Source organism: Rana temporaria, chromosome 1 (genome assembly GCF_905171775.1).
Source record: "Rana temporaria chromosome 1, aRanTem1.1, whole genome shotgun sequence".
Taxonomy (NCBI): domain Eukaryota; kingdom Metazoa; phylum Chordata; class Amphibia; order Anura; family Ranidae; genus Rana; species Rana temporaria.
Window position 1 is genome coordinate 382,931,045 of NC_053489.1, and position 23,064 is coordinate 382,954,108.

The following is a 23,064-nucleotide window of genomic DNA, read 5'->3' on the forward strand; positions in this document are numbered from 1 at the left end:
AAGTGATCTCTCTGTGTTGGGCAAAAGTGTTCTCTCTCCGTGGGGCAAAAGTGGTCTTTTTCTGTGGGGGACAAAGTGGTCTCTCTTTCTTTTTGTGGGGGGCAAAATGGGCTCTCTCTTTCAGTGGGGGGGGGGGGGGTGTGGAGAGATCTCCAGTGGCCTCTTTCTGGGCCTCTTTCTGGGAGGGCCAATGTGCTCTCTCTCTGAAAGAGGAAAAATGGGTCTCTCATTAGGGGTAAAAGTGGTCTCTATCTGGGAGGGGCAAAAGGGGTATATCTCTCTCTGTGTGAAAAACGTCAATCACGTCGGGTCACATAACATTTACATAAAACACGCCCCCCTGTTCCACATTTGAATTAGGCGGGCTTACGCCGGCCTATTTACGCTACGCCACCGCAACTTACGGAGCAAGTGCTTTGAGAATACAGCACTTGCCTGTCTAAGTTGCGGAGGCGTAACGTAAATAGGATACGTTACGCCTGCACAAAAATACTATGATCTACGAGAATTTGGCCCTCTGTTTCTGTAGGGGGGGGATGGAAAGGTCTCTCTCTGTGGGGGGCAAAAGAGAGCTCTTTCTGGGATGGCCAAACTGGTCTCTCTGAGAGGAAAAAGTTGTCTATCTCTCATTAGGGGCAATAGTGGTCTCTCTCTGTGAGGGGTAAAAGTGGTCTCTGTCTCTTTCTATGGAAGGCAAACGTGGTCTCTGTCTGTGCATTGCAAAAGTGGCCTCCTCTCTCTGTGAGGGCAAAAGCAGCCTCTATCTATCTTTGGGAGGCAAAAGGGGTCTCTCTCTTTCTGTGGGGGGCAAAAAGTGGCCTCTCTATTTCTGTGAGGGGCAAAAGTGGTCTCGGTCTCTTTCTATGGATGACAAATGTGGTCTCTTTGTGGGCGGTAAAAGTGGCCTCTCTCTGTGGGGACAAAGTGGTCTCTCTTTCTTTTTATGGGGGGACAAAAATGGGCTCTCTCTTTCAGTGGGGGGGGGGGGGTGGAGAGATCTCCAGTGGCCTCTTTCTGAGCCTTTTTCTGGGAGGGCCTGTCTCTCTCTGAAAGAGGAAAATATGGTCTCTCATTAGCGGCAAAAGTGGTCTCTTTCTGTGAGGGGCAAATTTGGTATCTCTCTCTCTCTCTCTCTGTGTCAAGGGAAAACATGACCTCTCTCTTGAAGGGCAAAAGTGGCCCTTCTCTGTGAAGGGCAAAAGTGGCCTCTCTCTCTCTGTGAGGGGCAAAAGTGGTCTCTCTCTGTAAGGGGCAAAAGTGGTCTCTCTCCGTAAGGGAAAAAGGTGGTCTCTCTCTGTAAGGGGCAAATGTGGTCTCTCTCTGTAAGTAGTAAAAGTGGTCTCTCTCTCTTTTTGTGTGGGCAAAAATGGCCTCTCTCTGAGGGGCAAAAGTGGTCTCTTGGGGAAAAAATTGCCTCTCTGTGTGGGAAAAAGTGGTCTTTCTCGCTTTCTGTGGGGGCAAAAGTGGTCTCTGTCTGTACATTGCAAAAGTGGCCTCTCTCTGTGAGGGCAAAAGCAGCCTCTATCTATCTTTGGGAGGCAAAAGGGGTCTCTCTCTTTCTGTGGGGTGGCAAAATGGTCTGTCTCTGTGAGGGACAAAAGTGGTCTCTGTCTCATTCTATGGTTGACAAATGTGGTCTCTTTGTGGGCGGTAAAAGTGGCCTCTCTCTGTGGGGGCAAAGGTGGTCTCTATCTCTTTCTGTGGGGGGCTAAAGGGGTCTCTCTTTCTGTCGGGAGAAAAGTGTTTTTTCTTTCTGTGGAGGGCAAACATGATTCCTTTCTGTGGGGGTAAAAGTGGCCTCTCTGTGTGGGGAAAAAGTGGTCTCTCTATTTCTTGATCATACATCACGGGACACAGAGCCTTAATTAATTAATGGGTTGTGTAGTCACCACAGGTGATTGGACACTGGCAAACCCAATTAAATTGAGTTCCTCACATATATAACCCCTCCCAAATGGAGAGTACCTCAGTTTTTCCGCCAGTGTTAAGGTGGTTGGTCACGTTTAACATGTGCTAAGAAGAAAAATGCTCTTTTGATGGTCTGGCTGCGGAGACCTAGGAGCCAAAGAACCGGATCCATTCCTCGGGCTGATATCAAAGGCCTAAGATGGTTGGTACCCAGGCCTCGTGTAAGAAGAAACAAGGTTTGCCTGTAATGTCTCTCTGCGGAGGTCTGGGCTCTGTAATCCAGACTTTGGTGTACTAATACATATGTGGCACGAAAAGTTTCTGGCAGAGTCTTCTACAGGTCCAGGTATGAGGTTTTCTCTCATAAAACCCTTGGTAAACCTGAAGGTTGGCACAACTTGCCCACTGTAATGGGTGAAAGCTGGAACTACTTTTAGTAGCTTTCCTGCGCCGTGGATCAGCTAAGAAGAAGATCATTTTTATTTATGCATTATCTTCTTTGGAGTAGGATGTCTTTCCTGGTTCTCACCACTGGAGGGAGTAAGTGCAACCTGGTGTTTTCTTACATAGCCTTCCAGGATAACATGTTTAGTGAAGTCGGTCCAATATAACACCACTCACCTCCTTCCGCTTCAGGCTCTGCCACAATATGCATACAGGGGTCCACAAGATGCCCCCTATCCCTCCTCTTCCTCGTCTCCTGGGTGCCGACATGAAAGCGGCGCGTGTGCACGTGCGCTCGCCCGGGGGCACACTTTTTTGTCAGTATAGAGACATGGATGGGGAGGGCCAAAAGTGGTTGCTAGTGCCTGTGCGCATTGCAGGATACCTGTGTGCAGGCGCCAAGAGGCTGGTTCAAAAGCCCAGCACGCCAGAGCTTTCTGTAAGCGGCATGGACACAGAGCTGTGGGCTGTAAGCATCCCTGTGGATTGAACCAGGCAAACCTAAGACTCCTACTTGGCATCAGGTTGTGCAGTAAGCTAAAAAATGTTGTGTATTGTAAGACTATAGCACAACAGTGATTACATTTATATTTATGGATAGTACCTTTGCTTTGCAGTAAGGACTATGCCCCAGAGAAGAGGGTCTAGAGCGAGTAAAAGAGGCACCTGAAAATCCCTGCGTACGGCTAAGGATTCTGAGCTTGCCTAGACCATCTAGGCTCTGAAGAAAGGGGTGCGCCCCAGAAACGCGTGAGCCGGTCAGACGTTTGAGGTATCATTCGACCCTCCTTGTCATCAAGTCCTACTGGCAGGCACCAAGAGACCAAGCTCAACTGTCAGATAAGCGCTTACTCAAGCTCCTTTTGTGAGTAGGATCATTGCTTCTATTCTATTTTAATAAACGTATAAGTGGTAATACACTAGGTCGGTGAGCTCTTCTTTTTTCTTTTCTTTTTCAGCTCCTGTATACATCACTGAGGACGCTTTAAAAGTTGCTTTGAATGACCTGGAGGGAAGGATTGCTAATATTGTCGCAACCTCCTTGAAAGATAGCAGAAAACGGGGTAGATCCCCTTCATCTGCTCTGGCTCTCTTCTGAGGGTGAAAAATCCCTCTCTGGAAATGAGGACCATGTGCAGTCCGAGGACTCAGAGGATGAGAGGTTTCCTGCGACTTCTCAGTCGCTAAAGATGCAGGTGCATGAGATGGTGCGTGCCACTTACAAATTGCCTCCTGTTGAAGCTTCTAGGCCCTCTGTTTCCTCTTTGGGATCCCGGAAATCCCCACAGGCTGCATGCGCCTTTCCAGTTTATCCCTTGCTGGATAAATTGATGTATGATGACTGGGTTCACCCAGATAAACTGTTTTCTCCTCCTTAGCAGTTCTCCATCCTTTATCCTATGGAGGAAGGTTTTACCAAGAAATGGGGGGTGCCTCATTTTGATGCAGCTATTTCTTGTGCAAACAAAAACCTGACCTGTCCTTTAGACAATGCACAGGGTTTTAAGGATCCAACTGATAAAAAGCTGGAGTCCCTTTTAAAAACCTCCTCTGCCATGGCTAGGGCTTTAGTACAACCTACAGTTACAGCCATTAGTGTATCTCAGTTCCTCAAGGAACAAATGAAGCATATGATTAACCTCCTCCCTACAGAGGAGGTTGAGGTTCTGTCATGGTCTTACCTCTCTGCAGGCTTCTTTCATCTGACATGTGCTGGCCGCCATATTGGTTCCTGGGCTTCTTATAACTTACCACACCCTGCGGCTCCTCCTTCCCACTGGGAGGAGCTGGATGCCTTCCATATATATAGGAGGTCTGTTGCTTCATTTCCCTGCTGGGTCCTCTTGTATACACATGCTCCTGAGATTGTGCTGCTGCTTTTGGTTACCGACCCGGCTTCCACGGACTATCCTTCTGGCTCCCGATCCCTGGCTTAGTTCGGACTATCCTTCTGGCTCCTGATCCCTGGCTTCGTTCGGACTACCCTTCTGGCTCCTGATCCCTGGCTTTGTTCGGACTATCCTTCTGGCTCCTGATCCCTGGCTCCGGTGGAAGACTCTGCTTACTGTTTGATCATCCGTTTGGACTTTAACCTTGCTGTTTGGTTTTTAATAAAGCCTTCCTATTTCATTTATCTGTTGTTGTACGTCTGATTCATGCTTCCGTGACATTAGGACCAAGCCATGAATTCTGACGGTACAGGGCCACCTTCGCTACCCATGCTGGTTGCCAGACTGGATCAACAGGATTGCCTGCTGGGTCAGTTCGCTCAGGCGTTGCAAACCCTGCTTGCACGCACGGCTCATCTCGCTCCCATTGCCGATAGGCCGGTTGTCGCTCCTGGGTCCGCTCCTACTGCCGCTCCGGTTGTTGCGCCAGAGTCTACCCCGACACCTGTTGCGCCTGTGGTGTCTCGGGGTATGACCGGTTCTGCCCCCCTTCCGCAGCGCTTTGGGGGAGAGCCAACTCAGTGCCGAGGTTTCCTTAACCAAGTGGGCATTTATTTCGAGTTGCTGCCACATGCCTTTCCTACTGAGAGATCAAGGGTGGGCTTCTTGATCTCGCTGCTCTCGGACAAGGCCTTGGCCTGGGCAAGCCCCTTATGGGAGAACAACAATCCGGTGGTTGCCGAGTTTTCCGGTTTTGTTGCTTCTCTTCGGAGGGTATTCGATGTACCGGCTCGCTCTGCCTCTGCTGCGAAGCTCCTTATGTCCGTCAGACAGGGTTCACGATCGGTAGCCGAATACGCCATTGAGTTTCGTACCCTGGCAGCAGAGGTGGGCTGGAATAATGAGGCTCTGGTCGCTGCTTTCTCCCATGGTCTCTCGGATGCCTTGAAGGATGAGGTTGCGGCTAAGGACCTACCAGTGGAGCTCGAGGCTCTTATTTCTTTCCTGATATTGATTGACACCAGACTCAGGGAGAGACCTTCCTTTAAGGAGAGCCTGCGGAGGTCTCCTAACAGATTGGCGCCTACGTTTGCTGTCCCACCCGTGCCTCCCTCTCCTCCCACGCCTCCTGGAGTTGACTTGCCTGGGGGTGAACCCATGCAGCTGGGGTTTGCTCGCCTGTCCGAGGGGGAGAGGGCATTCCGGAGACGCGAGGGCCGATGCATGTACTGTGGTCTCGGTGGGCATTTTCGGTTGGCATGTCCGAACCGTCCGGGAAACGCTCGCACCTGAGATCCTGTATGGGGCAGATCTTGGGTGGAGTCTCTTCGTCCCCGGTTTCCCGTGCTGATAAACCACTGATCACCGTTGTTCTCTCCTGGGTCGGGGGCTCGGTGACGACCCAGGCGTTGGTGGACTCTGGTGCTGGTGGATTTTTCATTGATAGTAAGTTCGCTGCCGCCAACTCCATTCCTCTGCAGGCTCAAGTTTCCCCTCTGGTTCTCGAGGCGATAGACGGCAGACCCCTCCAGCCGTCGCACGTGACTCATGAGACCCTTCCAGTGGGGATAGCCATTGGGGCCGTTCACAGGGAGTCGGCCTGCCTTCAGGTCATTTCGTCTCCACACTACTCGGTGGTCTTGGGGTACCCCTGGCTCCAGAAGCATAATCCGACTTTCGATTGGAGATCGGCCGGGATCCTCTCGTGGTCACCACAGTGTGGGGCTAGTTGCATCCATGGGCCTGTCAAGTTGTTGTGTACCTCCTCGGACTCTGTGTTGCCTCCTGAATACGAGGGGTACCGGGATGTATTCGATAAGGTGCGCGCTGGGTTCCTACCCCCGCATCGCCCTTACGATTGTGCCATAGATTTACAACCTGGTGCCGTTCCTCCTCGTGGCAGGGTCTATCCACTGTCGGTTGCGGAGAATGAGGCCATGGAGGAGTACGTGAAGGAGGCGCTTTCCCGTGGTCACATTCGCAAATCCTCGTCCCCGGCAGGGGCTGGATTTTTCTTTGTGAAAAAGAAGGGCGGAGAGTTGAGGCCTTGTATCGACTATAGGGGCCTTAATCGCATTACGATCAAGAACGCATACCCGATACCCTTGATTTCCGAGGTGTTTGATCGCCTGAAAGGGGCCACGGTCTTTACCAAACTCGACCTGAGGGCAGCATATAACCTGGTAAGGATCAAGGCTGGTGACGAGTGGAAGACCGCGTTCAACACCAGGACCAGTCATTATGAATCCTTGGTTATGCCCTTTGGGTTGTGCAATGCGCCCGCAGTCTTTCAGGAATTCATCAATGATGTTTTCTGTGACCTGTTGCAGCAGTGTGTGGTGGTCTATTTGGATGACATCTTGGTATATTCTGAATCCATGGAGGCCCACATTCTGGATGTCAAGCGAGTGCTGCAACGGTTACGAGAGAACAAGCTGTTCGGTAAGCTTGAGAAATGCGAATTTCACCGGTCCCAGGTAACCTTCTTAGGTTACATCATTTCCGCGGAGGGGTTCTCCATGGACCCTGAGAAGGTCTTACAGTGGCCCCAGCCCAGTGGTCTTCGTTCCCTGCAGCGCTTTTTGGGCTTCGCCAATTATTATCGGGAGTTCATCAGGGACTTTTCCATGCTGGCCAAGCCTCTCACGGACCTGACCAGGAAGGGCAGTAATTCCCAGGTCTGGCCGGCCGAGGCCATCCAGGCTTTTGAGGCTCTAAAATCTGCCTTTGTGTCGGCTCCAATACTGTCTCATCCCAACCCTGGGTTGCCCTTTGTTCTCGAGGTGGACGCGTCTGAGACGGGAGTAGGCGCCCTTCTGTCTTAGCGTCGGACACCAGAGGGTCCTCTGCTTCCCTGTGGGTTTTACCCGCGGAAACTGTCTCCCGCGGAGTGCAACTACCAGATTGGTGACAGAGAGTTGTTGGCCATCGTGCAGGCTCTCAAAGAGTGGAGGCATTTGCTCGAGGGTTCGGTGGTTCCGGTTCTCATCCTGACGGACCACAAGAATCTGACTTACCTTTCTGAGGCCAAGAGATTGACACCCCGTCAGGCCAGATGGGCTCTGTTCCTGTCACGTTTTAATTATGTGGTCTCCTACCTACCCAGTTCCAAGAACGTCAGGGCGGATGCCTTATCACGTCAATATTCCGAGCTGTCCAGGGAGGAATCGATACCGACTTCGGTCATACCTCCTAATCAGATCCTGGCCGCCATTCGCACCAGCCTGACCTCTCCCCTTGGAGAGCAGATTTTGGCGGCCCAATCTGGTGCTCCCTCTGGGAGACCCAACGGCAGATGTTTTGTGCCTGAGGAGTTGCGCACTCGGTTGTTGCGAACCTACCATAACTCCAAGACCGCGGGGCATCCTGGAAAGAATCAGCTGTCCTGGGCTGTTTCACGTTTGTTCTGGTGGCCTTCTCTACATTCTGACATTGCCGCATATGTAGCGGCATGCTCTGTTTGTGCCCAGAGTAAGTCCCCTCGGCACCTTCCGTTGGGCCTTCTGCAACCCATCGCCACTGGGGAGCGCCCATGGTCGCACCTTGGGATGGACTTCATTGTGGACCTTCCTGCATCCCGAGGCCATACGGTCATTCTCATGATTGTGGATCGGTTTTCCAAAATGTGCCACTGTGTTCCTCTCAAGAAATTACCCTCTGCACAAGAGTTGGCCACGGTTTTCGCCAGGGAGGTCTTCCGGTTGCACGGTTTGCCCAAGGAGATAGTGTCGGATCGGGGAAGTCAGTTTGTGTCCAGGTTCTGGCGCGCCTTTTGCTCCCAGTTGGGGATTCGACTCTCCTTCTCCTCGGCCTACCACCCTCAGTCCAATGGGGCCGCAGAATGGTCCAATCAGGCCCTGGAGCAATTCCTTCATTGCTATGTCTCCGACCATCAAGACAATTGGGTTGACCTTCTGCCATGGGCTGAGTTTGCCAGGAACACGGCGGTGAACTCTTCCTCTGGGACGTCTCCCTTCATGGCCAATTATGGGTTCCAACCTGCCGTGTTACCGGAGTCATTCTCTCCCCAGGATATTCCGGCTGTGGAGGATCACCTTTCCGCTCTACGTGCTTCTTGGGTACAGATCCAGAGGTCCCTTGAGGTCTCTGCGCAGCGCCAGAAACTCCAGGCTGATCGCAGACGGGCGCCTGCTCCTTCCTACCAGGTCGGAGACCACGTATGGTTGTCCACTCGCAACCTCAACCTTCGAGTGCCCACTCCTAAGCTGGCTCCTCGCTTTGTTGGTCCCTTCCGAGTGCTTCGCAGGGTAAACCCGGTTGCCTATGCCCTTGTGCTCCCACCTGGTATGCGGGTCTCCAATGTGTTTCACGTTTCCCTGTTGAAACCAATGGTGTGCAATCGCTTCACCTCCTCGGTTCCTCGGCCTCGTCCGGTCCAGGTGGGCGATCATGAAGAATATGAGGTGAGCGATATCCTGGACTCACGCTTGGTCCGCGGTCGGGTGCAGTTTTTGGTCCACTGGCGTGGTTATGGTCCAGAGGAACGTTCCTGGGTTCCCTCCGCAGATATCCATGCTCCTGCCTTGCTCCGAGCCTTCCACGCGCGCTTCCCCCAGAAACCGTTTTTTGCGCCGCGGAGGAGGGGCCCTTGAGGGGGAGCTACTGTCATGGTCTTACCTCTCTGCAGGCTTCTTTCATCTGACATGTGCTGGCGGCCATATTGGTTCCTGGGCTTCTTATAACTTACCACACCCTGGGAGGAGCTGGATGCCTTGCATATATATAGGAGGTCTGTTGCTTCATTTCCCTGCTTGGTCCTCTTGTATACACATGCTCCTGAGATTGTGCTGCTGCTTTTGGTTACCGACCCGGCTTCCACGGACTATCCTTCTGGCTCCCGATCCCTGGCTTCGTTCGGACTACCCTTCTGGCTCCCGATCCCTGGCTTCGTTCGGACTACCCTTCTGGCTCCTGATCCCTGGCTTTGTTCGGACTATCCTTCTGGCTCCTGATCCCTGGCTCCGGTGGAAGACTCTGCTTACTGTTTGATCATCCGTTTGGACTTTAACCTTGCTGTTTGGTTTTTAATAAAGCCTTCCTATTTCATTTATCTGTTGTTGTACGTCTGATTCATGCTTCCGTGACAGGTTCATGAGGACCTTCCTAAGGCCTTGTGCTTTGCGATTGATGCGATTATGAACTCTATTCAACAAGCATCTCGCTTGAATCTCCTACTGGTACACATGCGGAGGTCCCTTTGGTTAAAACATTGGGAGGCCGAGGCTTCCTACAAGAAATACTTGGCAGCATTCCCCTTTGAGGGAGAATGCCTGTTTGGAGATGACCTGGATAAATACACCCAAAAGATTACCAGAAGCAAGTCTACTCTATTGCCGGTTAAGAAAAAGAATAAGCATCCCTCATTTAAACATACTCTTTCTCCAGCCCCTGGGAACTCCAGTCTAACACTAGGGGGAAAGCCCAGAGCCAAGCCCAGGGTCAGAAAAGAACTTGGGGTTCAAGGTCTAAACAGACCCCCAAAACTTCCCTTTGAAGGGATGGCCCCACTCGGCCTAGTGGGGGGAAGGCTGCTGCATTTTACAAACGCCTGGCGGAACGAGGTTCAGGACAAGTGGGTCATCGCCACAGTGTCCTCAAGCTACAAGCTAGAGTTCAGAGAACTTCCGCCACCCCATTTTCTGAGATCAAGAATTGCCAAAGATCCAGAAAAAAGAAGGCCTTTACTACTGGCATTGGATCACCTGTTGTCCCAAGGGGTAATCTTGGAGTTAGCCCCAGAGGATCAAGGGTCAGGATTCTATTCAAACCTGTTTACGGTTCCAAAACCAAACAGGGATTTCAGACCTATCCTAGATCTAAAAAGTCTGAATCAGTTTCTGAACATTCGCTCCTTCCGCATTGAGTCTGTCCGTTCAGTTGTTTCCACGCTTCAGGGAGGAGAATTCCTGGCATCAATAGACATCAGAGATGCATATCTACATGTGCCAATATTTCCCGCTCACCAAAGGTTTCTAAAAATTTGCGGTGGATTAGCGCCACTTTCAGTTTGTAGCCCTTCCTTTCGGGCTGGCTACGGCACCTCAAGTGTTCACAAAAATACTGGCCCTTCAAGGCTAAGGACACGAGGCATAGTGATAACAGCCTACCTGGATGATCTGTTGATCATAGATCAGTCCGCCACATGCTTGAGCCAGAATGTGAACAGCACAGTAGATTATTTAGAGTACCTAGGCTGGGTCCTCAATCTGAAAAAACCTTCCTTGCAGTCTCAAAAAAGGCTAGAGTACTTGGGCATGTTTATAGACACGTCCTTAAGCAAGGCATTCCTTCCCAAACTGAAGGCAAAAGCCATAGGAGACTTGGTCTGAGTGGTAAAGGAGAAAAGAAGGCACTCCATCCGTCTATGCATGAGATTGCTGGGAAAGCCTTCAAGGCTGTCCCTTACGCCCAGTTTCACTACAGAGCGGAATTCTGTCAGCTTGGAACAAAGATGTTCAGGCCCTGGATCTTCCTATGATCTTATCTCCAGGGGTTCGCCAGAGCCTCAATTGGTTGTTGCTCCCCCAAAATCTGTCAGAAGGAAAATCCTTCACTCTAGTTACCTGGAAAGTGATGTCCACAGACGACAGCCTTCTGGGCTGGGGGGAAATGCTAGAAGAAGCATCTGCCCAGGGGAAGTGGTCCGGGGCCGAAAAGCTCCTACCCATCAACATTCTGGAGATTTGGGCAATTCATTTAGCCCCCAAAGTTTGGTCTTTCAGACTGCAAGGCTGACCTGTTCGGGTTCAGTCCGACAATGCTACGGCCGTAGCCTTTATCAATCACCAAGGAAGCACCAGAAGTCTGGATGCCCAAAAAGAGGTGAATCACATGTTGGCCTGGGCAGAAGGGCATATTCCTTGCCTATCTGCGGTCTTCATTCCAGGGGTAGAAAATTGGCGAGCGTTTTTTTTAAGCCGCCAGCAACTGAGTCCAGGAGAATGGTCTCTACACACTGACAAGTTTCAAATCATATGTCAGAAATGGGGAACCCCAGATATGGACCTGTTGGCTTCCAGGTTCAATGCAAAACTGGACAGCTTTGTGTCAAGAACAAGAGATCCATATGATCAAGGCTCAGATGCCCTGACAATCTCATGGGATCGGTATTCCCTGATGTATGCGTTCCCTCCAGTACCGCTCCTCCCATGATCCCTTCAGAGAGTCAAGAAGGAAGGAAAGTCAGTGATTTTGGTCTCCCCGGCTTGGCCCAGGAGACCCTGCTACGCAGAAGTCGTAAGGATGGCAGTAGGAAGACCTTGGGTTCTTCCATTACGCCCAGACCTACTATCGCAGGGTCCAATATTGCATCCTGCCTTACAAAGTTTAAATTTGACGGTTTGGCTGTTTGAGACCCACATTCTGAGGAAACCTGGGCTCTCAGGGCCAGTCCTATCCACCCTGGTTAATGCTAGGAAGCCGGCCTCCAGGCTCATCTACTACAGAATCTGGAAGGCATATGGGGCCAAATCCTCAAAAATCCTGCCTAACTTATCTTTTCCCATTTAAGTTACACTGACTTAAAATTTCTACCTAAGTGCCCGATCCACAAAGCACTTACCTAGAAATTTCAGGCCGTGTAACTTAAATGTCTCCGGCGCAAGGCAGTCCTCTTCTGCAGGGGGCGATGACAATTTAAATGAGGCGCGCTCCCGCGCCGGCCCTACTGCGCATGCTCGTGACGTCATTTTCCCGACGGGCAGCGCGCAAAATTACGTTACGCCGGGCTTTGTGGATTGCGACGGGACAATAAAGTTGCGTCGGGTAAAAAAAAAGTTACGCGCCGGGAAAAAAAATTCAAGATTTAAAAAAAATCGCGGCGATCGAAAAAAAGGTCTGTTTTTACAAGGTGTTACTAGTTTACACTTTGTAAAAGCAGAACTAATTTTACGTATGCAAACGTAAACTTGCGCAGAAAACACAAAGCTGAAAAGCTTTGTGGATCTCCGTAAGTCCTCATTTGCATACGCAAAGCGGCATTTCGACACGAAATGCCCCCAGCGGCGGATGCGGTACTGCATCCTAAGATGCGACAGTGTAAGTCTCTTACAGATGTCGGATCTTCTGCCTATCTTTGGAAAACTGCTTCTGAGGATCAGTTCCAAAGATAGGCACAGGGATACGCAGGCTGAACAGCAGTTCCGCCTGCGTATCCCTTTTGAGGATTTGGCCCATGTTTCCTGCTGTGAACCCAGAAAGTGGCATCCTAGGAAGTTTGCCATTAATCTGATTCTTGCCTTTCTTCAGTTGGGCTTAAATATGAAGTTGGCCTTGAGCACTATCAAGGGCCAAATCTCGGCTTTGTCGGTATTTTTTCAAAAATCGCTTGCCTCTCATTCCCTAGTCAGGGTTTTTGTTCAGGGGGCACTGTGGTTGAATCCGCTGATTAAGTCTCCCGTGTGCCCATGGGATTTGAATATGGTGTTGTCTGTTTTACAGAAGCTACCTTTTGAACCTTTACACCAGGTTTCTCTAAGGCCCCGTACACACGACCGGATCTATCCGCTGGGATTGATCCGCGGATCAGTTCCAGCAGATAGATCCGGTCGTGTGTACGGCCTAGCGGACATTTCCCAGCGGATAAAAATCCGACGGATTCCCAGCGGATAAAAATTTCTTAGCATGCTAAGAAATCTATCCGCTGGAATCCAGTCCAGCGGACTGATCCGGTCGTCTGTACAGACTCACCGGATCAGTCCGTCTGCTCCCATCCCTCGCATGCGTCGTAATGATTCGACGCATGCGTGGAAGTATTTACCTTCCAGGGTCGCGCACATCGCCACGTCATCGTCGAGGCGACGGCGCGGCCACGTCACCGCGGATGTATTCCGCTGGGATTTCGATCTGATGGTGTGTACAGCCATCAGATCCAAATCCGCCAGAGGATGTATCCGCTGGAAACGGTCCGGCGGACCGTTTCCAGTGGATATCCTCTCGTCTGTACGAGGCCTCAGTCTGTTGACACAGAAACAGTTTTTTCTTGTAGCCATATCCTAGGCTAGGAGGGTATCGGAAATGGCGTCTCTTTCGTGTAAAGAACCGTATATGATTATTCATGAAGACAGAATTTCTTACCTAAGGTGGTTTCAGGTTTTCATCTGAACCAAGATATAGTCCTACCATCTTTCTTTCCAGATCCGCAGTTTGCGGAGGAAGAAAGTCTACACTCTCTAGATGTTGTAAGAGCTGTAAAGGTTTATCTGCAAGCTATGGCTCAGATAAGGAAGACTGTATGTCTATTCATTCTACCACAAGGCCCAAAGAAGGTCCAGGCAGTGTCAAAATCCACTATTTCAAGGTGGATTCGACAATTCATTATTCAGGCCTATGGTTTAGAAAAGAAGATCCTTCCTTTTCAGCTGAAAGCGCACTCGACTAGAGCAGTTGGTGCTTCATGGGCAGTGCATCACCAGGCCTCTATGGCTCAGATCTGTTAGGCTGCTACTTGGTCTTTGGTCCATACAGTTACTAAATTCTACCAGGTAGATGTGAGAGGTTACGAGGATGCCACCTTCGGGCGTAGTGTGCTGCAGGCAGCAGTATAGATCCTCTGGCCCGATGGCCATCTTATTCTGATCTGTGTCTCCCTCCCCTCAAAATGTAGTATTGCTATGGGACATCCCATTAAGTAATTAAGGCTCTGTGTCCTGTAATGTATGATCAAGAAAATAGGATTTGTTTATACAGCTTACCTGTAAAATTCTTTTCTTGGGAATACATCACGGTTCACAGAGCTCCCACCCCTCTTCGGAGTTAACGTGGAACACTTATTGCTTTGCTACAAAACTGAGGTACTCTCCATTTGGGAGGTGTTATATAGGGGAGGAACTCAATTTTATTTGGGTTTGCCAGTGTCTAATCACCTGTGGTGACTACATAACCCATTAAGTAATTAAGGCTCTGTGTCCCGTGATGTATTCCCAAGAAAAGGATTTTACAGGTAAGCTGAATTAAAAAATCCTATTTTCTGTGGGGGCAAAAGTGGTCTTTCTGTGTGGGGAAAAAGTGGCCTCTCTCTTTTTCTGTGGGGGGCAAAAGTGTCTCTTTTTCTTTTTGTGGGGCAAACCTGGTCTCTCTCTGTGAGTGACAAAGGTGATCTCTCTCTGTGAGGGGAAAACGTGGTCTCTCCCTTTGGGAGGGGGGGTGGAGAGGTCTCTCTGTGGGGGCAAAGTGGCCTCTTTCTGGGAGGGCCAAATGGGTTTCTCTTTCTGTGGGGGCAAAAGCGGCCTCTATCTGTGAGGGGCAAAAGTGGACTATCTTTCTCTTTCTGTAAGGGGCAAAAGTGGTCTTTGTCTCTTTCTGTGGAGGGCAATTGTGGTCTCTCTCTGTGAGGGGGAAAAGTGGTCTCCCTCTCTTTCTGTAAGGGGCAAAAGTGGCCTCTCTGTGGGGGCAAAAGTGGTCTTTATCTGTCTTTCTGTGGGGGCAAAGGGGGTCTCTCTCTATGGGGCAAAAGGGGCCTCTTCCTGGGAGGGGCATAGGTGGCCTCTCTTTCTATGGGGTAAATGTGGTCTTTTTGTGAGAAGCAAAAGTGGTCTCTGTCTCTTTTTGTGGAGGGCAAACGTGATCTCTTGGGGGGGCAAAAGTGGCCTCTCTGTTTAGGGCTAAAGTGGTCTTTCTCTTTCTGTGGGGGGCAAACGTGGTCTCTCTGTGGGGAAAAAGTGGTCTCTCTCTCTTTCTGTGGGGGACAAAAGTGGTCTTTTTCTTTCTGTGGGGGGCAAAAGTGGTCTCTCTGTGAGGGGCTAAAGTGGTGTTTCTCTGTGGGGGGCAAAAGTGAATACATGCAGTATCATGCTGGGTATGGATACGAGTGAGGGCAAGATGGCCCCCCCACCCTTCTCCATACCATAGCAGGGCAGAAGCGACGTCAAAACAATAATTCCTGATGGCGGCCCTGGCTGATGGGTATGCTGATTGCTCCTTTCTGCAATCTTTCAGGTGAGGTAGTTCTCAACTAAAATTGTTCCCATTCCTCATTCTGAACCATCTCCTGTTTGGAATATCCAAAAACCTAGGGCCAGATCCACAACCAGCGGGCGCAACTTAAATGTTCCGATTTAAGTTACACCGCCGCAAAATTTCTACCTAAGTATATGGCGAGTCCCATTTAAATTAGGCGCGCTCCCGCGCATGCTCCCGACGCTATTTTCCCGACGTGCTTTGCGTTACGTTACGTTGCGCCGAGTTTTGTGAATCGCGACGGGTAAAAAAGAGATGTGGCGGGAAAAAAAAATGTTTTTAAAAAAAATTTGACAGCGACGCGGGAAAGAAGGGTGTACTTTTACATGGTGTACTAAGTTTACACTTTGTAAAAGCAGCCCTAATTTTGCGACGGCAAACTAACACTTACAGAGAAATAACGAAGGGAAAAAGCTTAGTGGATCTCCGTAAGTGCTAATTTGCATACCCGACGCTGAATTTCGACAAGAAATGCCCCCAGCGGCGGCCGCGGTACTGCATCCTATGATCCGACAGTGTAAGTCCATTACACATGTCGGATCTTAGGGATATCTATGCGTAACTGATTCTATGAATCAGCCGCATAGATAGAAAAATGGATACGACGCCGTATCAGCAGATACGCCTGCGTATCCCTTTTGTGGATCTGGCCCCTAGCCCTTTGTACCCTGCAGGTCTTGGTTAGATCTTGTATATCTCTTCCTAATCACTTGAAGGTAGTGGCATAGAACCCATGGGCTAAGAATCAAGTCTTATGTCCAGTATTGTACTCCACAATATGGAATTTACAGGTACATCACAATTCCATTTTTTTTCTATTTGCAGGAATTCTTTCTATCAAATTCTGCTGGACTCCAAAAGTTTAGAAATGAAATACCAAACGGTGAGTAGGGAATACTTTAGATAAATACTGTATAGATATATATATATATATATACTGTATAGGTTTAGAATTGACCATTTCTTTAACATGTGTTATTTCATAATTATTCAACGTTCCTCCGTTATATATAATAATCATATACAGATCTGGTCAAACACAACCTTTTTTATCTATATCTTTAAAAAATTGGAAGAACTCTATACATTCAGGGCCGGATTCAAATAGGAGATACGACGGCGTATCTCCAGATACGCCGTCGTATCTCTGAGTGCGGGCCGTCGTATCTATGCGCCTGATTCAGAGAATCAGTTACGCATAGATTTCCCTAAGATCCGACTGGCGTAAGTGTCTTACACCGTCGTATCTTAGGCTGCATATTTACGCTGGCCGCTAGGTGGCGCTTCCGTCAATTTACGCAAGGAATATGCTAATTAGGTAGATATGCCGATTCACAAACGTACGTACACCCGGCGCAATTTTTTTTACGTCGTTTACGTCAGGCTTTTTCAGCGTAAGGTTGCTCCTGCTCTTATGAGGCGTACACAATGTTAAGTATGGATGTCGTTCCCGCTTAGAATTTTGAAATGTTTAAGTCGTTTGCGTAAGTCGTTCGCGAATAGGGCTGTACGTAAGTTACGTTCACGTCTAAAGCATTGACGATTCGCGGCGGAATTTCAAGCATGCGCACTGGGATTTTTTCACGAACGCATGCGCCGTTCACAAAAAACGTAAAATACGCGGGGTCATGTTAAATTTAAATAAAACACGCCCACAACATCCCCATTTGAATTAGGCGGGCTTACGCCGGCCCACATACGTTACGCCGCCGTAACTTAGGGCGCAAGTTCTTTCTGAATACGGAACTTGCGCCCAAATTTACCGCGCTGTAACGTATCTGAGATACGTTACGCCAGCAGAAAGATCCGCTGATCTTTCTGAATCCAGCCCTCAGTATGTATATCTACTGTTATATTCATGCTATAACAGCAATAACCAAGTTACAGGTCACACAAGCTTCTGAAAAAAGTTTTTTGGAAAGCACTGCCTCCATGTGCTAGGAGTTTCCACAATTGCTGAAACTGCAGGTAACAATTGTTTTTGCGTGGCCAGTTTTAAGCTAAACTCCAAACAGGTCAAATAAAATAAATTGAAATATTTGTCTTTAACACGTAGAGGTTGATTTACTAAAACCAGAGGGCCAGATTCAGGTAGAAGTGCGGCGGCGTAACGTATCGTAGATACGTTACACCGCCGCAAGTTTTCATCGCAAGTGCCTGATTCACAGAGCACTTGCAATGAAAACCGCCTCCGGCGTAAGCCCGCGGAATTCAAAGGGGCTGTGCCATTTAAATTAGGTGCGCTCCCGCGCCGGACCTACTGCGCATGCTCCCTTTTGAATTACCCGCCGTGCTTTGCCGCGAAGTGACGTCATTTTTTCGAACGGTGACGCGCGTAGCGTAATTCCGTATTCCCGGACGGCTTACGCAAACTACGTGAATTTTAAAATTTCGACGCGGGAACGACGGCCATACTTTATACAGCACATACGTGTGCTGTGTAAAGTAACTAGACCAGCGGTGACGTAGCGAACGCGAAAAACCGTCGTGGATCGCCGTAACTCCTAATTTGCATACCCGACGCTGGTTTACGACGCGAACTCCCCTCAGCGGCGGCCGCGGTACTGCATCCTAAGATCCGACAGTGTAAAACAATTACACCTGTCGGATCTTAGGGCTATCTATGCGTAACTGATTCTATGAATCAGTCGCATAGATACTCTGAGAGATACGACGGAGTATCTGAGATGCTCCGTGGTATCTTCTTTGTGAATCTGGGCCAGAGAGTGCAAAATGTGGTGCAGCTGTACATAGTAGCCAACCAGCTTCTAACGTCAGCTTGTCCAATTAGGCTTTGACAAACGAAAACTGCAAGCTGTATATCCCTAATGCCGCGTAAACTCGATCGTTTTTCTGGTTGTAAAAAATGACGTTTTTTTTAATGTCATTAACCACTTTCTTACTGGGCACATAAACCCCCTTTGTGCCCAGGCGAAATTTCAGCTTCCGACACTGCGTCGCTTTAACTGACATTTGCGCAGTCGTGCAACGTGGCTCCCAAACAAAATTGACGTCCTTTTTTCCCCACAAATAGAGCTTTATTTTGGTGGTATTTGATCACCTCTGCGGTTTTTATTTTTTGCGCTATAAACAAAAATAGAGCGACAATTTAAAAAAAATATATATATTTTTTTACTTGTTGCTATAATAAATATCCCATTTTTTTTTTTTTAAAAATATTTTTTTTCTCATTTAAGGCCGATACGTATTTTTCGACGTATTTTTGTAAAAAAAAATTAAAATCGTAATAAGCGACTGGTTTGCGCAAAAGTTATAGTGCCTACAAAATGGGGAACAGAATTATGATTTTTTTTTATTATTTTTTTTTACTAGTAATGGCGGCGATCTTTGATTTTTTTGGGACTGCGATATTGCGGCGGACGTATTGGACACTTTTGACACAAATTTGGGACCATTCACATTTATACAGCGATCAGTGCTATAAAAATGCACTAATTACTGTATAAATGTGACAGGCAGTGAAGGGGTTAACACTAGGGGGTGAGGAAGGGGTTAAATGTATATCCTGGGTGTGTTCTAACTGTGTGGGGGGAGGGGGGTGACTGGGGGAGGTGACCAATGCTGTGTCCCTATGTACAAGGGACACAGATCGGTCTCCTCTCCTCTAACAGCACGTGGAGCTCTGTGCTGTTAGAGGAGCGCGGGTAATGCACTTTAAATGACGTCCAAAGACGTCCACTTGCCACTTGAGAGCCGCGCTGTTGACGTCTTTTGTCTATAGCGCGGGTCTCAAGTGGTTAAAAACGATCGTGTGTGGGCTCCAGAGCATTTTTCACGATGTAAAAAATGGGCATTCAAAATTTTGAACCTGCTCTAATTTTTCACGTTGTTTTTAACGTTGTCGTTTTTAATGTCGTAAAAAATGGTCGCGTGTGGGCTTTAACGACGTGAAAACACCGCGCATGCTCAGAAGTTATGAGAAGGGAGCGCTCGTTCTGGTAAAACTAGCGTTCATAATGGAGTAAGCACATTCATCACGCTGTAACAGACTGAACAGCGCGAATCGTCTTTCACTAACACAAAATCAGCAAAAGCAGCCCCAAGGATGGCGCCATCCGAATGGAACTTCCCCTTTATAGTGCTGTCGTACGTGTTGTACGTCACTGCGCTTTGCTAGAGCATTTTTTTTCACAATCGTGTGTAGGCAAGGCCGTTTTAACGATCGGGTTGAAAAAACTTAGTTTTTTCTAGACCATTAAAAATGTAATTTTTTACAACCCTAAAAGCGGTCATGTTTACGCGGCATAAGAGCCCTTTCACACTGCCAGTGCCTGGGCATCAGCAGTAAAGCGCTGATAGTTTTAGCGGCGCGTTACCATAGTTTTTGCAGCACTTTTCGGGCGCTAGCGGGGCACTTTTAACCCCTGCTAGCGTTCGAGTAAAGGGTAGGGGCGCTTTAGGTATACACCGCTCCTAAAGCGCCTCAAAGAAGCTGCTTGCAGGACTTTTTTTGATGTCCTGCCAGCACAGCACCCAGTGTGAAAGCACTCGGGCTTTCACACTGGGATTGCAGATGAGGCTTTTGTTCAGGCGCTTTACAGACGCTATGAAAAATGCCTCCAGTGTGAAAGGAGTCTTATGAACCAAAGCAACTTTACATTTTTTCTATGGGCCTGTCTATTTGATAATAACTTTGTCTTAACAAAATTATACGTATAAAATCGTCTAGCAAAGAGTGCAGTTTAGGGAAAATGGGTCTTTTGAAATTCAGCATCTTTGTATTTCCCTTGTGTTTCCCATTTCTGTGATGTATACTAAAACTAATTAACCTGTGATCGCTGTTTCCCAAGTTGCCCTGTATTTCCACCTCCGTGATCAGGTCTGCATTGTTATTAATCAGTAGGTCTAGTAACACATTGTTTCTTGTTGGTGCATTTACCATCTGTCCCAGGAAATTGTCCTGCAAGACATCTAGGAAATGGCGAGCCTTATTTGAATGTGCGGTTCCTTCCACCCAGTCTATAGCTGCATAATATAATCCTCCATAAGACCCCTTTCACACTGAGGGCGTATTGGAGGAGCTATAGCGTTAAAAATAGCGCCTGCAATCCGCCCTAAAAGTGCTGCTCTTTTGTCAAGGGCTTTCACACTGGAGCGTTGCGCTAGCAGGACGGTAAAAAAAGTCCTGCTAGCCGTATCTTTGGAGCGGTGTGTTTACCACTCCTCCAGCGCTGCTGCCCATTGAAAGCAATGGGACAGCGTGGCTATACCGCCCGCAATGTGCTGCTTCAGCAGCGCATTGCGGGTGGTTTTAACCTTTTCTCGGCTGATAGCGGGGGTTAAATGCACCCCGCTAGCGACCGAAATGCACCGCAAATCCGCCCATAGTGTCGGCGGATAAAAATGGCTGCATTTTACCGCCGACGCTATGGGTGGCTCAGTGTGAAAGGGGTCTTATAATGACATCTCCCATCCTAGCCACCATTCCAAGCTGTGATAGAAGTTCCGCCTCCCCCTCCTCCCTCTGGTTAGGGGGCCTATAGCAATATGCCCAGTATTACTTTCCCCTTAGTTCCCTTTGAAGCTATACCCATAAGGATTCCACCTCCCTCCTTGCTCCATTAGTGATATTGTCCCTCACATTTACTTGCACATCATTTCTGATATACAGCCTTAACATTCCACCTTTTTTACCCTCTCTATCTCTGCGATATAGGGACTGGTTGCTAGCCAATCATGAGAGCTGTCAAACTAAGTCTCTGAAATTCCCACAAAATAAAAATCCTCTTCGTACATTAGCAACTCCAGTTCTCCCATCTTGTCAGCCAGACTTCTAGCATTAGTGTACAAGTCTCATATTTTTTTCTAGTTGCATAACAAGGCGATCCTTGTTCTTGTGTAGTAAGGCCAAAATTAAACAATGATACACTTGCGCACACGTGTATTTTTTCTGTGCTAAAAAACAATTCAAAATAATACAAAAATAAAAATAAAATGACTCTGCGCCACACCACTACTCATCTGTGTGTACGTAAATAAGCAACAAAAATTCAATCAAAAATGTAATATAAAGAAAAGTCTGTATATAGTGTCAATATATGGTTGTCTTCAGCAAACTGTTTGCAGGCTTTCTTGTGCATCATCTTTAGAAGGGATGGGATGACGGCCATGCTAGGATGACAGCCATGCAGACCAATTTGATGCAGTGTGCAGCGTATGGTCTGAGCACTGACGGGCTGACCCCCCACCCCTTCAACCTCTGCAGAAATGCTGGCAGCACTCAGAATCACTGAGCTCCTGAACAGACTGAGGTGCAACCTTGTGGCACCGGATGGACCGAAACATAATGTCCCAGAGGTGTTCTTTTGGATTTAGGTCAGATGAGCATGGGGGCCATTCAATGGTATCAAATTATTCATTCTCCAGGAACTGGCTGCATGCTCTCGCCACATGAGGCCGGGCATTGTCGTGCACCAGGAGGAACCCACTGCACCAGCGTAGGGTCTGACAATGGGTCCAAGGATTTCATCCCGATACCTAATGGCAGTCAGGGTGCCATTGTGCAGCCTGTAGAGGTCTGTGCATCCCTCCATGGATATGCTCTCATCTGTGAAAAGCATGGGGCACCAGTGGCGGACCTGCCAATTCTGGTGTTCAATGGAAAATGCCAATCAAGCTCCATGTGAGCACAGAGCACACTAGAGGACATCGGGCCCTCAGGCCACCCCCATGAAGTCTGTTTCTGATTGTTTGGTCAGAGACATTCACACCAGTGGCCTGCTGAAGGTCATTTTGTAGGGCTCTGTCAGTGCTCATTCTGTTCCTCCTTGCACAAAGGAGCAGATACCGGTCCTTGAGACTGTGCTGGGAGACACGGCAAACCTTCTGGCAATGACACGTATTGATGTGCCATCCTGGAGGAGTTGGACTGCAACCTTTATAGGGTCCAAGTATTGCCTTGCGCTACCAGTAGTGACACTGACCCTAGCCAAATGTAAAACTAGTGAAAAACAGTCAAGCCTCGTATACACGACTGGTTTTCCCGGCAGGAAAACTGCCAGGAGAGCTTTTGGCTGGGAATCCCGGCCATGTGTATGCTCCCTAGCAGTTTTCCCGTCAGGAAAGCTGCCGGAAAAAAATATAGAACCTGCTCTCTATTTTCCTGTCTGACTTTCTCCCGACGAGAAAACCAGTTGTGTGTAGGCTTTCCGAGGGTTAAAAAAGAGTGCATGAATCAAGTATGATATGGGAGCGCGCCTTCTGGTAAAACTAGCGTTCGTAATGGAGATAGCACATTCCTCAAGCTGCAAATTATTGCATTGTTTAATGCTGCACATTCAAATCTTCTTTATAATGCTACAATAATGAACAATAATGAACTTGTTTTGCTGCTGCTATTCACACAGAGTTCTAACTAACTTTTTCTTACACTTTTTATCGTGATCTTATGAATATTTATTTATATTTTAGAGCAAGATCTACTTAATAATGTTTTTTTTTTATTGTTTTGGTTTATGAAAATGTATAATCCAGATCTGCATTTTTTTTTATTTCTAGTGATCTCCATGATTTGATTTTTAATTTTGTTGTGTCAAGTTACCACAGTATCATTATTATCTTGTATTTTTTTTACCTTCAAAAATATTGATTGGTGTTATCTGTCCCTTTTTAATTAGACCTTGTTTTTTTTTAAATGTACCTGCCTACTCGCAAACACAATGTATTTTTTTAATAAAAACACATAGGCAAGTATTAACTGTAAAAATAAATTCCATTTATTCTGGCTCATAAAGAAAATGAATAGGAAGGCAGCGCTGGAGAACCTGCTGCAATTTGCGCAGCATTGGGACCCCAGGGCACACATCAACTCTGTGTGGACCAGAAA

General features: G+C 48.2%; 1 protein-coding gene across 1 annotated transcript in view; it reads left to right on the top strand.

The window, feature by feature from the left end:
* SEMA6B (semaphorin 6B) overlaps positions 1–23,064 on the top strand; it is a 1,705,299-nt gene that overhangs the window by 389,330 nt on the left and 1,292,905 nt on the right. The window contains exon 4 of the mRNA XM_040341109.1: positions 16,044–16,101. Within this exon, the coding sequence (XP_040197043.1) occupies positions 16,044–16,101 (58 nt within the window). The remainder of the gene's footprint in view (positions 1–16,043; positions 16,102–23,064) is intronic.